The sequence below is a fragment of the Muscardinus avellanarius genome (assembly GCF_963383645.1).
Source record: "Muscardinus avellanarius genome assembly, chromosome: 1".
Taxonomy (NCBI): domain Eukaryota; kingdom Metazoa; phylum Chordata; class Mammalia; order Rodentia; family Gliridae; genus Muscardinus; species Muscardinus avellanarius.
The window spans coordinates 102,944,312-102,957,236 of record NC_137786.1 but is presented as its reverse complement, the minus strand read 5'-3'; the positions used below and the strand labels follow the sequence as shown (position 1 = coordinate 102,957,236).

General features: G+C 42.4%; 2 protein-coding genes across 3 annotated transcripts in view; both read right to left on the bottom strand.

Annotated features, from left to right (window-relative positions):
• Window positions 1-12,925, bottom strand: part of LOC308274983 (protocadherin gamma-C4) — a gene marked incomplete at both ends in the record, with an annotated part of 798,148 nt that overhangs the window by 472,852 nt on the left and 312,371 nt on the right. The gene's annotated exons all lie outside the window — the stretch shown is intronic.
• The window catches only part of LOC308270680 (uncharacterized protein), a gene marked incomplete at both ends in the record, with an annotated part of 58,978 nt that overhangs the window by 11,659 nt on the left and 34,394 nt on the right, over window positions 1-12,925 (bottom strand). The window contains one exon of the mRNA XM_080706712.1: window positions 2,353-4,668. Coding sequence (XP_080562838.1) covers window positions 2,353-4,668 — 2,316 coding nt within the window. The remainder of the gene's footprint in view (window positions 1-2,352; window positions 4,669-12,925) is intronic.

Genomic DNA, 12,925 nt, shown 5'->3' with positions numbered 1-12,925 from the left:
TGTACCCTTTGATGAACATCTATTTTCACAATTCTCCAGCCCTGATGATCACATTTGAGTGTTTTAGATTCCACATATAAATGTGGAAATCAGGAAATTGTCTTTATGTGTCAGCTTTATTTGACTTAGCATAATGTCCTCCAGGTTCATCCATGTTTTTGCAAATGACAGGATTGCCTTTTTAAGGATAAGTAGCACTCTATGTCATATATAGTATATTTTCTTTATCAATTCATCCAGTTGATGGATGCTTAGGTTGAAAATTATAGTGAGTGAGTTCCCTAGATTTCATTGGTATTCAGATATATTAATACTTGAGCGTAGCTTAGTCTCATATCAATCCTACAAAATTTTAGAATTAACTCTATCCCTTTTTCTTTTCCAGATTAGAAACTAGATTGTGAATATCAGGGGACTAATCAAATTATTTCTGAATTGATGTATTTGTAGAGAAGAAAGAAGAGTACATAATATATAGATTATGTTTGGGAAATAAATGAATGGCTGACTACTTGAAAGATTTAAAGCCCTTGGGGTCTTACACACTTAATACTTATAACATGAAGAGTATCCAAAGTTCAGTAGAACTTCTATGGCAGGAACTACAGAATAATTTTCAGGGAGCTGCCTGAAGCAGCTACCGTACATGGTGGGACTACAGAGCAATCAGTGTCCACTAATATCTGTGAAAAAAACTATTTTGTTACTTTAAAATAAGTGTTTATATTTTATTCAAAACAGCCAAGTGATTTTGGTGTTTTTGTTGCTTCCAATTTTTATTCTTAGTTTTAGCTAATTCAGACTTTCATAATGGTATTGGTCTCTTTAGAATTTCCTCTTCTACACTTTTTATACTGGGGGTTGAACCCATGGGGATTCTACTTCAGAGGTATAACTCAGTCCTTTTTTCAGTCTTTGTTTTGAAATAAAGTCTTGCTAAATTCCTGAGGATGGTCTCAAACCTGTGATCCTCCTGTCTCAGCCTCCCAAGTACTTGAATTACAGGTATGTGCCACCATATCCAGCCTCTTCTACATTTTTAAATCATAATGTATCATGTCAAATGGTGATCTGGATGGGCAGTTTTTATCCCAGAAAGAACATAAATATTCTAATGTCATGCCAAATGGCAATCTGAAAGAAACACGTTCAGGAAGCAAAGAAAATGTTTTCTTTCTAAATCACCATATATAGGACAAATATATATTACTAATAAAGTAGGGCTGGATGAGACACTACATTTTCAATACAGCAGTTACAGATCACTTGCCTATGTATTTTCCTGAAATTAAAAAAAAATGTTCTCAGGCTTTATATGTACATCTCAGAATTTAGAAACCAAAATTTTGTCCCACCAGATAGATGCCTTACTAAATAATGCCTTGTACAAAAATGAAAAGTACAAAGTTTATTTTCCATTAAAATTGTTTAGGTTTAATTTTTCCTCAAGCAGCATCCTTTGAGCACCCTAAAATAAAATTATCTAAATTTCTGTATTATTCTATAATGTTTGTCCACCTTTAACCATAATAAACACACAATATTGATATGTTAACTGAAAATGTTGAAAAAATGAACTATATACATTCATTTACTTTGACTACCTCTAAAAAGATGGTACATTATTATGTCTTAAACACATTTTTATCTTCAAACTTCACTACATATAGACAAGGCTGCTTTAGGAATACTATGAAGTGCATTATATAAATATATTCGGTAGAATAAATTGCAGAATTGGTGGTTTAAATCTGGCTACACCTTTATGAAATAAAGAATCTGATGTGAGTTCTTAGGTAACTTATTTGCAATCACCATTAACATAATGAATTTATATTTGCTTCCCTATTATTAAAAGAAAAAAGGCAGCCGGGAGTGGTGGCGCATGCTTGTAATCCCAGCATTCCGGAGGCTGAGACCTGAGGATGGCGGTTCATGGTCAGCCTCAGCTATTTAGGCCCTCTGCAACTCAGTGAGACCCAGTTTCAAAATAAAGAATAAAAATAGGGCAGGGGCTGTAACTCGGAGGTCGAATACCCCTGGGTTCCATCTCCAGACAAAGAAAGAAAGAAAGAAAGAAAGAAAGAAAGAAAGAAAGAAAGAAAGAAAGAGAAAGAAATAAATCTGCATTTGGGAATACATGAAATAGATTAATATAGTAAATGAGAATGATTAACATACTTACACGGAGTATTATCACTATATAAACAGAATTTAATATCAACTAAAGATTCATGACTTAAAAGGAAACATCTACAGCTGAGAAATTACTTTTTGATTCTTCTATTAATGAAACTTAAATTCCTGCAAATGCAATTTCGCAGTAGGCCTGCTAAATGTCTGGAATCAGACTAGTGGGGATAATGGGCTGCGTGAAGCTAAAGTCAGCAGCCCCAGAGCCCCCCGCCAGGCGCACCTGGTAGCGGCCGCCCTGCGCCAGGCTCCCCGCGCCGCCGCCCACGCCGTCCAGCAGGGGGCCCGCGGACGCGCCCTCGGGCAGCGCGCAGCGCCCCCGCCAGGCCGGGCCGCGCCGCCTGCACAGCCGCAGCGCCGCCAAGGCCAGCAGCGCGGCCAGGAAGAGCGACGACACCGCGGCCAAGGCCACCGCCAGCGACACGGTGAGCGCGGCGGCCTGCGCGCGCGCCGGCGCCGGCGCCTCGGGCCGCGGCAGGTAGGGCTGCGAGAAGCCGTCCACCAGCAGCACGTGCAGCGTGGCGCTGGCCGAGCGCGGGGGCGCGCCGTGGTCCTGCACCAGCACCACCAGCCGCTGCCGGGCCGCGTCGCGCTCGCTCAGCAGCCGCGCCGTGCGCACCTCGCCGCTGTGCGCGCCCACGCCGAACAGCCCGGGCTCCGTGGCCCTGAGCAGCCGGAACGACAGCCAGGCGTTCTGGCCCGCGTCGCCGTCCACCGCCACCACCTTGCTGACCAGCTGGCCCGGCGCGGCCGCCCGCGGCAGCAGCTCGGTGCAGGGCGCGGACGCGTTCTGCAGCGGGTGCAGCACGAAGGGCGCGTGGTCGTTGTCGTCCAGCACCTCCACGCGCACGCGCGCCTGGCTGCTCAGCGCGGGCGCGCCGCGGTCGGTGGCGCGCACGCCGAACTCGAAGGCGCGCAGGGCCTCGTAGTCGAGCGCGCGCAGCGCGAACAGCCGCCCGCTGTCGGCGTCGATGGACACGAGCGCGGCGAGCGGCAGCCGCGGGTCGCGGGCCGGCAGCAGCGAGTAGCTGAGCTGGGCGTTGGCGCCCGCGTCCGCGTCGCTGGCGCTCACGCGGCCCAGCTGCAGGCCGGGGCTGTTGTTCTCGCGGACCAGCAGCGTGTAGGCGCTGTGGCTGAAGGCGGGGGCGTTGTCGTTGACGTCGGACACCTGCACCGTGACGCTGCGCTGCGTGTGCAGCCGGGGGCTGCCCAGGTCCCACACGGCGATGGTCACGTTGTACTCGGCGCGGCGCTCCCTGTCCAGGGGGCCCGCGGTCACCAGCGTGTAGAAGTTCTTGAAGGTCGGCTTCAGGAGGAAGGGGACATCATCCGGAATGGAGCAAACTGTCTCTCCATTGGCACCGGAGTCTGCATCGGATACACTGAAAGCAGCAACTACACTCTCCGGGGAGTTTTCTGGGACAGAGCTAGACAATATGGACATGGACACTTCTGGGGCGTTGTCGTTCACATCCACCACCTCTATAGCCACAGCACATTTGCCTGAAAGGCCACCACCATCCGTGGCTACAATTTCCAGATCATAATGTTGCGTTTTCTCAAAATCTAATTCCATTTTCAGACGAATTTCTCCTGTTGTTTGATCTATTACAAATGGTAGAGTAACCTTATCCCCTTGGAACAGAGCGTAGGTCACAGTCCCATATGTTCCTGCATCTAAATCTCGCGCAGTGACAGCGACAACTAAGGAGTTGAGGGGGCTGTTCTCAGGAACCTGCACCTCATAGAGCGACTGCAAAAATTCCGGGGCGTTATCATTGATGTCCACAACTTCGATGTGCACCGTGGTGGTCCCAGACCTGGGCGGGGCCCCACCATCCATAGCTGTGAGGATTAAACTGAGCTCAGGCTCTTCCTCCCGGTCCAGAGCTTTGTCCAGCACCAGCTCTGGGTATTTTCTACCATTTCCTCGACTGTGAGTAACAACGTGAAAATTAAAATTGGAGCTGATTGTGTAGAGGTGAATGGTGTTGCTCCCTATGTCAATGTCCTGAGCGGCTTTCAAAGGAAACACTGTGCCAGGCTGGGCGCTCTCTGGGATTTTTAGAAGCATTTCCTTCTCTGGAAACTCCGGAGAATGGTCATTTATATCTGTCACTTGCAGATCAGCCTGAACAATCTGCACCGGGTTTTCCAGTAGCAGTTGGAAAGGCAGCAGGCAGGGTTCTGTCGCCTCGCAGAGACCCTCGCGATCTAGTTTTTCATGCAAAAACACATTGCCGGTCTTCACATCCAGCTGCAAGAGCTGCCTATTTCCTGTGTAATGGATTCGAGCGCCCCGAGTGGCCAGTTCCCCCACCCTGAGCCCCAGGTCTTTTGCCAGGTTGGCCACCAAGGAGCCGCCTTCTGTCTCCTCTGCGATGGAATACCTAATAGCCTCGGAGCCCGACTCCCACACACACAACAGGATAGCAAGAAACACAACTTGCCTTTTCTGTGGCGTTTCTGCCATTGCTGTCTCCATTGTTCAGACCTGGTCCAGAAGGTGCAGACTCTTCAACATGGCACAAGATCCTCTGAGATGACTTGTCTAAATAACCTTGAATCTAATCTAGCTCGTTGAAGTGTACTGAAATCGGTGGCTTCTCTGAAGATATCTCTGCCAGATTCTTACCTAAAATGCTTCCTCTTAGGGAGTTTTTAGAGTTCTGATTCCTAGAGTAATGGCGTTGCGCTATCTGCAGAGCCCACGATTCACATTCTTAGCCTGCATCGCCACCAGGCGTCCTTTCTGTGCTATTGCAGATTCTAGTTCTCATTTCACTTCAAATTCTAACCCTGCTCTATATGATATCCTATTAAATCACAAGCATCCCTGATTGTATCTCCAGCTCTTTGGTTTTGAAGTTCCAAATAAATGTTTGCTGATTTAAAATTCATCGAAAGAATACTTGTTAGAACAATATAACATTGTATTTTAACCTCCATAAAATTATTTTGAGTCCTTGAACAAAGTTTTTTTACGGTTATAATTTGATTATATTCAAGTAACTACTGTAACTATTATCTACAAAATTCTGAAATTTTACAAAATTAATTTTACTTTTGAAGCATAACTTACATTCAGAAAAGGACACAACTCATAAATGTACAACTTCTTGAATTTTCACAAAGTGAATCTTCTGTTATTGAAACCCAGACGAAAACAAAAAAACTAGCAAAGTCTAAAGAATCTCTTCCTCCCATTGTCTGGTTATTACCCTCTCCCCAAACATAATACCAACCTGACTTCCATTATCATAGATATTTTAAAACTGCCAAATAAATGCATTTATTAAGTATTTCTTTATTATGTCTGTCTTCTTTCTCTCAACATTGTTTATAAATGTAATCTGTAGCACATTATTCTAATTTGTTTTATTTTCATTGGTTTGTATTGGTCTGCTGTCTACCATGATTCATTTATATATTCTCCCATTCTCCAGTTTTGACTACTGAAAATTTTCAGTTATCTTTTTTGAATAGTGTGTGTGTTTGTGTCTGTCACTGGGAATTGAATCCAGGGTTATTGAACCTCTGAGCTACACCACCAGCCCTCTATAATTTTTGTTTTGAACCAAGGTCTCACTAAGTTAATGAGAGCCTCACTATTTGCTGAGGCTGTTCTCAAAACTGCAATCTTTCTGTCTCAGCCTTCCAAGTACTGAGATTACAAGTGTGCAACACCATGCCTAGCTTTCAGTAGGTTTATTATTAACTTTCTTGTATGTCATTTAATGACTCTATAAACATACTTATGTTAGATAGATTCATAGGAGTTGTATTTTATGTGTTGAGGTGAGAATATTTAGATTACACAATTTTCTGAAATATTTTTCAAAAGTACTTGTACTAGCCTGGTGTGGTTGTGCAAATGTGCAAAACCAGCATTTGAGAGGCTGAGACAGGAGACTGCACAATTTCAAAGCCAACCTCAGCTATTTAGTGAGGCCCTTTGCAACTCAGTGAGATTCTGTTTCAAAATAAAGAATTTTTAAAAATAGGACTGGGGGTGTCGCTTGGAGGTAAAATGCCCCTGGGTTCCATCACCAGTACTTTAAAAAATAATAATGTTAGTTTTACTAATACTAACAAAATATGAGAGTTCCAGTTGCTCCATATCCTTTCAACATTTCATGTTGTCTTTACAATTTTAACTATTTCATTGAATATATAATGATACCATATTGTAATTTAATCAGCATCTTCCTGGTGAGTCATAAAGTTCTTCACATTTTCACATATCTATTGACCATTAGGAAATATTCTGGTAAAGTGCTGGTTTGGGTCTTTTTTCCATTTGGGGCATTTGCCTGTTTGCTTTTTCATCTGTAGAAATATCTTCTATATTCTGATATAACTCCTTCTTCAGATATATGTATTACAAACATCCTTTGCCATACTGGGGTCTTGTTGAGAAAGTGTTTTATCTGTGCCTATGTGTTATAGTGTTGGACCTATGCCCTATTCAAGGAACATCAAGTTCTCTGGTTTGATTTACAAGTCTGTGATCCATTTGATTTGACTCTTGTGCAGGGTGAGAAAGTGGGATTAATTTCCAATTTTCTGCATATGGTTAATCAGTTTTGCCAACACCATTTGTTGAAGAGGCTATCTTTTTTCCAGTGTATTTTTTTGGCCCCTTTGTAAAAAATCAATTGGCTGAAAGTATGTGGACTTGTTTCTGGGTCTTCTATTCTGCTCCATTGGTCTATGTATCTGTTTTTGTGCCAGTACTATGCTGTTTTTATTTCAATGGCTTTGTAGTATAGTTTAAAGTTAGGTATTGTGATTCCTTCTGCATGGTTTTTGTTGCTGAGAACTACTTTTGCTATTCTGGGCTTTTTGTTATTCTAAGTAAATTTAAGGACTGATTTTTCTATGTCTGTGAGGAATGATCTTGGTAGTTTAATGGGCATTGCATTAAATCTGTAGATCACTTTTTGAAGGATGGCCATTTTAATGATATTTATTCAGCCAATCCATGAACATGGAAGATCTTTCCATCTTCTAAGATCTTCTTCAATTTCTTTTTTAAATGTTTTATAATTTTCTTTGTAGAGATCTTTTACCTCCTTGTTTAAGTGTATTCCTAAGTATTTTATTTTTTGTGGTATATCCTGAGTGGAAATGTTTTCTGAATTTTTTTTTCAGTGGATTTATAGTTGGTGTACAGGAAAGCTTCTGATTTTTTAAGATTAAGTTTTTTATCCAGATACATTGCTGAATTTGTTGATCAGTTCTATAAGCCTTTTGGTTGAGTTAGTTGGGTTTTCTAAATATATTATCATGCCATCTGCAAATAGTGAATGTTTGAGTTCTTCTTTTCCTATTTGTACTCCTTTGATTTCCTTTTCTTGCCTTATTGATCTGGCTAGAGTCTCTAGTACTATCTTGAAGAGAAGTTGATAATGGACATCCTTGTCTCATTCCTGTTTTTAGGGGGAATTCTTGAAGTTTTTCCCCATTTAATATGATGTTGGTGGTGGGCTTATTGTAGATTGCCTTTATGATGTTGAGATATGTTCTTTCTATTCCAATTCTCTGCAGTGTATTTTTTATCATAAATGGATGTTGAATTTTATCAAATGCTTTTCAGCATCTATTGAGATGATCAAGTGATTTTTGTCTTTGATTCTGTTTATATGATGAATTACATGGATTGATTTTTGTATACTGAACCAGCCTTGCATCCCTGGGATGAACCCTACCTGGTCATGGTGTATGACTTTCTTGATGTGGTTTTGAATGCGTGTTGCTAGTATTTTGTTTAATAGTTTTGCATCCAAGTTCATCAGAGATATAGGCCTGTAGTTTTCCTTCCTTGAACTGTCTTTATTCAGTTTGGGTATTAGTGTGATGTTGGCTTCATAGAATGTATTTGGGAGAGTCCCTTTTTTTCTATTTCACAAAATAGTTTGAGTTGTATTGGGGTTAGTTCTTCTATAAAGGTTTTATAGAATTCATTGGGAAACCATCTGGTCCTGGGCTTTTTTTGATGGCAAGCTCTTTATTGCTGTTTCAATCTCTTTGATTGTTATTGGTTGGTTTAAGTGTTCTATATCTTCTTGACTCAGTTTAGGAAGGTTGTATTTATCTAGGAAGTTGTCGATTTCCTCCAGATTTTCCATTTTGTTGGAGTATAGTTTTTCAAAGTAGTTTCTGATAATCCTCTGGATTTCTACAATGTCAGTAGTAATGTCTCCTTTTCATCTCTTATCTTCATAATTTGGGTTGATTCTTTTTTTTTTAGTTAGGTTGACTAGTGGTTTGCCGGAGCCAGCTGGCAAAAGTACGGGTTCTGAAGAGAGAAGTGAGGATGAAAAGAATTTTATTCAATGAATTTTATTCATAGAATACTTTATTCTCTCATGGAAGGATTGGCAGTACACTCGCGGGTCGATATCTCTACTGACCGATCCCGGTTTTATCGCTCTCATCCTATTTATACCGCTCCCAGTCAACCAACCCTCGTGATGTCACCAACTAAGCGTGCAACGGTCAAATCAATCAAGCCTGTGCGGTCACCACCTGTGCACTTAATGGTCAAAGCAATCAAATCCACCTGAGCTTCTCTCAGATGTTGAACTTTCCATGACCCCAAACCTTATTGGCTCTGGGCAAAGGACAGTCAGAAGTATTCTTAAAGGGGAAAACCTTAATGGCTCCCCACAGTGGTTTATCAATCTTGTTAATTTTTCCAAGAAACCAGCTTTTGGTTTTGTTGATTTTCTGTATTTTTTTTATTCTCTATTTTGTTAATTTCTGCTCTAATTTTAATAATTTCCCGTCTTCTGCTTGCTTTGGGGTTCAGTTGTCCTGCTTTTCAAGGGCTTTGAGGTTTGTCATTAGGTTATTTATTTGAAGATTTTCTGTTTTTCTTATGTGAGCACTCAGTGCTATAAATTTCCCTCTTCATACTGCCTTCTAAGTGTTCCAGAGGTTTTGATATGTTGTATCTTTATTTTCATTTGTTTCTAGAAATTTCTTGATTTCACCTCTTGCATCTTCTATGACCCATTCTTCATTCAGAAGTGTGGTGTTCAGTCTACACATGTTCATGTTGTTTCTTTGGGTCTTCTTATAGTTGATTTCTAGTTTCATTCCATTATGGTCTGAAATGACACAGGGAAGTATGTAACATTTTTAAAATTTGCTAGTGCTCATTTTGTGTCCCAGGATGTGATCTATTTTGGAGAAGTTTCTGTGAGCAGCTGAGAAAAATGTAAACTCTGCTTTAGTTGGGTGAAATATTCTATATGTGTCCAACAGGTCCATTTGGTTAATGGTGTTTTGTATTTCTGAGGCATCTTTACTGACCCTTTGTCTGGAAGATCAGTCTAGTATTGTGAGAGGTGTGTTGAAGTCTCCCAGTATTATTGTGTTGGGACCAGTTTTACTGTGTTGGGATTTATGTGTGACTTCATATCACCAAGAGTTTGATTTATGAAAGTAGCTGCCCCTATGTTTGGGGCATAGATGTTGACCATTGTTATTTCCTCTTGCTGGATTATTCCTTTTACCAGTAAAATGTGACCTTCTTTGTCTCTTCTAATAAGTTTGGGTTTGAAGTCTAACTTGTCTGATATCATAGTTGCTACTCCTGCTTGTCTTCAAGTACCATTAGCATGGATTACCTTGCTCCAGCCCTTTACCTTGAGTTTGTTCCTATCTTTACTTGTAATGTGTGTTTTTTGTAAGCAGCAGATGGATGGATTCTGGCTTTTAATCCATTTTGCCACTTTATGTCTTTTTACTGGGAAGTTGAGGCCGTTTACATTCAGTGTGACTATAGAGAGATAATTTTTAATTCCCAACATGTTAAGATCTTATTTCTGTTTGAGATACTGTTTATTCTTGTTTGCTTAGTTGTCTGCTGGATGGGAATTCTTGTTTCTTTGGTTCTGGCTTTTATTACGTATTTCCTCTTTGCAGTTAATCTCCTTGAGTATTTTCTCTAGCGCTGGTTTTGAAGACATAAATCCTTCAGTTTCTGTTTGTCATGGAAGCTTCTTATTTACCCATCTAATTTGATAGATAGTTTTGCTGGGTAGGAAATTTTTGACTGGAAGTTGTTTTCTTTCAGAGTTTAAAATATGTTACTCGAGCCGGGCGTGGTGGCGCACGTTTGTAATCCCTGCGCTTGGGAGGCGAAGACAGGAGGATCGCGCAGGTTCGAAGCCAGCCGCGCTTGCATAAGAGACCCTGTTTCAAAAATATAAAATAGGTCTGGGAGTGTAGCCCGGAGGTAGAAGGGCTTCCAGGAACCCCAGTACCACCAAAAATAAATAAATAAAATAAAATAAAATATGTTACTCTATGCCCTTCTGGCTTTCATGACTTGGTTTGGGAAGTCTGGAGTGATTCTAATTGGTTTGCCTCTGAATGTCACGTGGCCCTTTGTTTTTGTTGCCTTTAAGATTCTCTGCTTGGCCGGGCGTGGTGGCGCACGCTTGTAATCCCCACGCTTGGGAGGCGGAGACAGGAGGATCGCGCAGGTTCGAAGCCAGCCGCGCTGGTGTAAGAGACCCTGTTTCAAAAATATAAAATAGGTCTGGGAGTGTAGCCTGGAGGAAGAAGGGCTTCCAGGAACCCCAGTACCACCAGAAAAAAAAAAAAAGATTCTCTGCTTGGCTTCCACTTTGGTCATTTTGACAATTATGTGGTGTGGGGATCCTCTTCTCTCATCCTGTCTTAAGGGAGTTCTATAAGTTTCCTCAACCTGTGTATCGACCTCTTGCTCTATGTTTGGAAATTTTTCTGCTATTACTTCCTTGAAGAGATTATTGATCTTTTCACCTTCTTTTCCCTCCTCTATTCCAATTATTCTTAGGTTAGCTCTCTTAAAATGGGCCCATATTTCTTCAATGTCAGATTCCTGCTGTCAGATTTTTTTTCTAAATTAGAAACTATGCGTTCATTTTTGGAGTGATCAACTTCAAGAAGCGAGATTCTATTCTCCATGTGGTCTAATCTGTTGTTCATATGTTGAATTGAGGCCTTTATTTCAATGATTGCATCCTTTATCTCTTTTTGACTCTCTGAATTCTTTTTGGAAGTCCTCTATTATTTCTACAGTTATTTTCCTGATTTGATCTTCTAGAGATCTCTGGATTTCTGTGTTATCAGATTCCGATGTTGTGGCATTCAGTGTTCAATTGTTGTTTCTCTTTCCCATGATTTTGGAAGTTTGTGCCTTCTCTGGGTTCTTCCCTGGGTCACTACGAGTTCACTTAAGGTGCTGTGGATCTCGAGTCTGTGGTATCTCAGTCACCACTACTCCTTTACTGGGTTGTATCACAAAGTCTCAGACCCAGGGATTCAATTGAGGGTGCTTAGATGGTGGAGGGTGCCAGGTTGGGTGTTCTCCAGTGGGGAGTTGTGACTATGGTGTGATATCTCTACCACAGCCATTCCCCCACTGGGTTGGACTGCTAAAATCTCCGGCCCAGGGAGACTATCTGCACAAGTCCCTGGGAGTGCAGTACTTGGATTTCTCCCCTAGGGGCCGCAATTTGACTCACGGTTGTTGAGTGCGCTGATGGTAATGTAGTGGACTCGGTGGATTCACAGCTGCCACCGCGGGCAATATGCACCACTACCACGCCCTTGGCCATGAGGCTGGTGTATTTCTTCTCTGGTTTTGAGCTCCGCTCTGAGTCCCTGCCAGGTGTGCTGTGCCCAGCCCTTGGGAGCTTTAGATGTTCCCTGCGGCAAAAAAACTGCTGACTGCTGCCCAGCTGTTCAGCAACTGCTCACCTTGGCTCGCTGTCCACCCCTCCTCTCTGGTGCCTGGTGGCTGGTTGAGTGCGTTGGTCTAGAGCCGTCCGGTGAAATTGCCGCTGCCACAGGCAGTAAGGTGCTGCTGCTGCATCCTAGGTCGTGAGGCCAGCGTACCTCCTCTTTGGATTTGAGTTCCGTTCTGAGTCTCCCTCCTCTCTGGAGCCTGGTGCTGCGAGGGAAGATGTAGCCCGTGCTGCTCCGCGCTGCGGCTCCGGCTGCTCCGGCTGCTCCATGCCGTGGCTCTGGTCACTCTGCGCCGCAGCAGCCGCGGCACTACGGGCTGGTTTCTTTCTGGTGTCTCATTTTTCCTGCCCTCTTTTTCTCTGTCCCTTTTATTTACAGTTTTTATTTCTTTGCTGATAGTGTTTTCTGACTCTGAAAGGCGCTGGTTTTGTGGTAATAGAGATCGATTGTTAGCAGTACTCGTAAGTACCACTTTTCTCCGTCGCCATCTTCCCAGATATCAAAACAGGGTCTTTTAAACCAGCTAAAGGCTGGCTTTGTGCCTGCGTGATCCTCCTGTCTCTGCCTCCCAAGCACGGGGATTACAAGTGTGCACCACCTCACCGGGCAACTTCTGTATATATTCTTTTTTTTTTTTTTTTTTTTTTGGTGGTACTTGGCTTCCTGGAAGCCCTTCTACATCTGGGCTACACTCCCAGACCTATTTTTACATTTTTATTTGGAAACAGGGTCTCCTAAGCCAGAGCTCCCAGCTGGCCTCGAACCTGCGCGGTCCTCCTGTCTCTGCCTCCCAAGTGCAGGGATTACAAGCATGCGCCACCACGCCCGGCTGTATATATTCTTGATAAAATGTTTGTTACAGTTTGTGGTCCATTTTTACATAGGATCATTTACTTTCTTATTGTAGATATATGTGTATATTTACATATGTATATTATAACCCCAAACCTTAGTACAAGTTTTTCACAGCTAAAGTAAACCCATT